This window comes from Carcharodon carcharias, chromosome 32, assembly GCF_017639515.1.
Source record: "Carcharodon carcharias isolate sCarCar2 chromosome 32, sCarCar2.pri, whole genome shotgun sequence".
Lineage (NCBI taxonomy): Eukaryota > Metazoa > Chordata > Chondrichthyes > Lamniformes > Lamnidae > Carcharodon > Carcharodon carcharias.
Window position 1 is genome coordinate 28,965,962 of NC_054498.1, and position 782 is coordinate 28,966,743.

Genomic DNA, 782 nt, shown 5'->3' on the forward strand with positions numbered 1-782 from the left:
GAACTGTCCCCAGCTGAGCTGTAACTTACCGGCATCTCCGCGGATCCCAGGAAAACCCCCCTCCAGACGGTGAGAAAGATCAGGGGCCGCGCTTCACCCAGTCCCACAGGCTGAGGTAAACATGTCAAACTTCCGCTTCCTCCCGCCTCACACACACACACGGGGGGTGGGGCTAATCAGGCCGGGGCGGGGCCGGGCCGGGGACAGAGGGCGGGGCGAGGCCAGAGGGGGAACGGGGGGGGGGGGGGGGGGGGCGGGGCGGCGGCCAGAACAGGGGGCGGGGCGGGGCGGGGCGGGGGCGGGGACAGATTGCGAGGAGGGACTGGGACAGTGGGCGGGGGCGGGTCGGGGACAGATTGCGGCGCGGTGGCGGGGGCGGGGACAGAGGGCGGGGCGGGGGCGGGGACAGAGGGCGGGGCGGGGGCGGGGACAGAGGGCGGGGCGGGAACAGAGGGCGGGGGAGGTGCGGGGCGGGGACAGTGGGCAGGGCCGGGGCGGGGATAGAGGGCGGGGGCGTGGCCGGGGCGGGGGCGGGGCCGGGGCGGGGCCGGGGCGGGGGCGTGGCCGGGGCGGGGCCGGGGCGGGGGCGTGGCCGGTGCGGGGGTGGGGCCGGGGCGGGGGCGTGGCCGGGGCGAGGCCGGGGCGGGGGCGTGGCCGGGGCGGGGTCTGACTGTTAAAGCAAAGTTCCCGGGGAGATTGGTGAGTTGCAGAGCGAGAGTTCCCATTGCTCCGGGGTCTGTCACTGAGGTTAACACAGCAACGTTACAGCATCAATACAGATG

General features: G+C 75.3%; 1 protein-coding gene across 1 annotated transcript in view; it reads right to left on the reverse strand.

The window, feature by feature from the left end:
* LOC121271929 (40S ribosomal protein S27-like) overlaps nucleotides 1-172 on the reverse strand; it is a 48,149-nt gene extending 47,977 nt beyond the window's left edge. Inside the window, exon 1 of the mRNA XM_041178180.1 lies at nucleotides 30-172. Within this exon, the coding sequence (XP_041034114.1) occupies nucleotides 30-35 (6 nt within the window). The 5' untranslated portion in view covers nucleotides 36-172. The remainder of the gene's footprint in view (nucleotides 1-29) is intronic.
* Nucleotides 173-782: the final 610 nt, after the last annotated feature.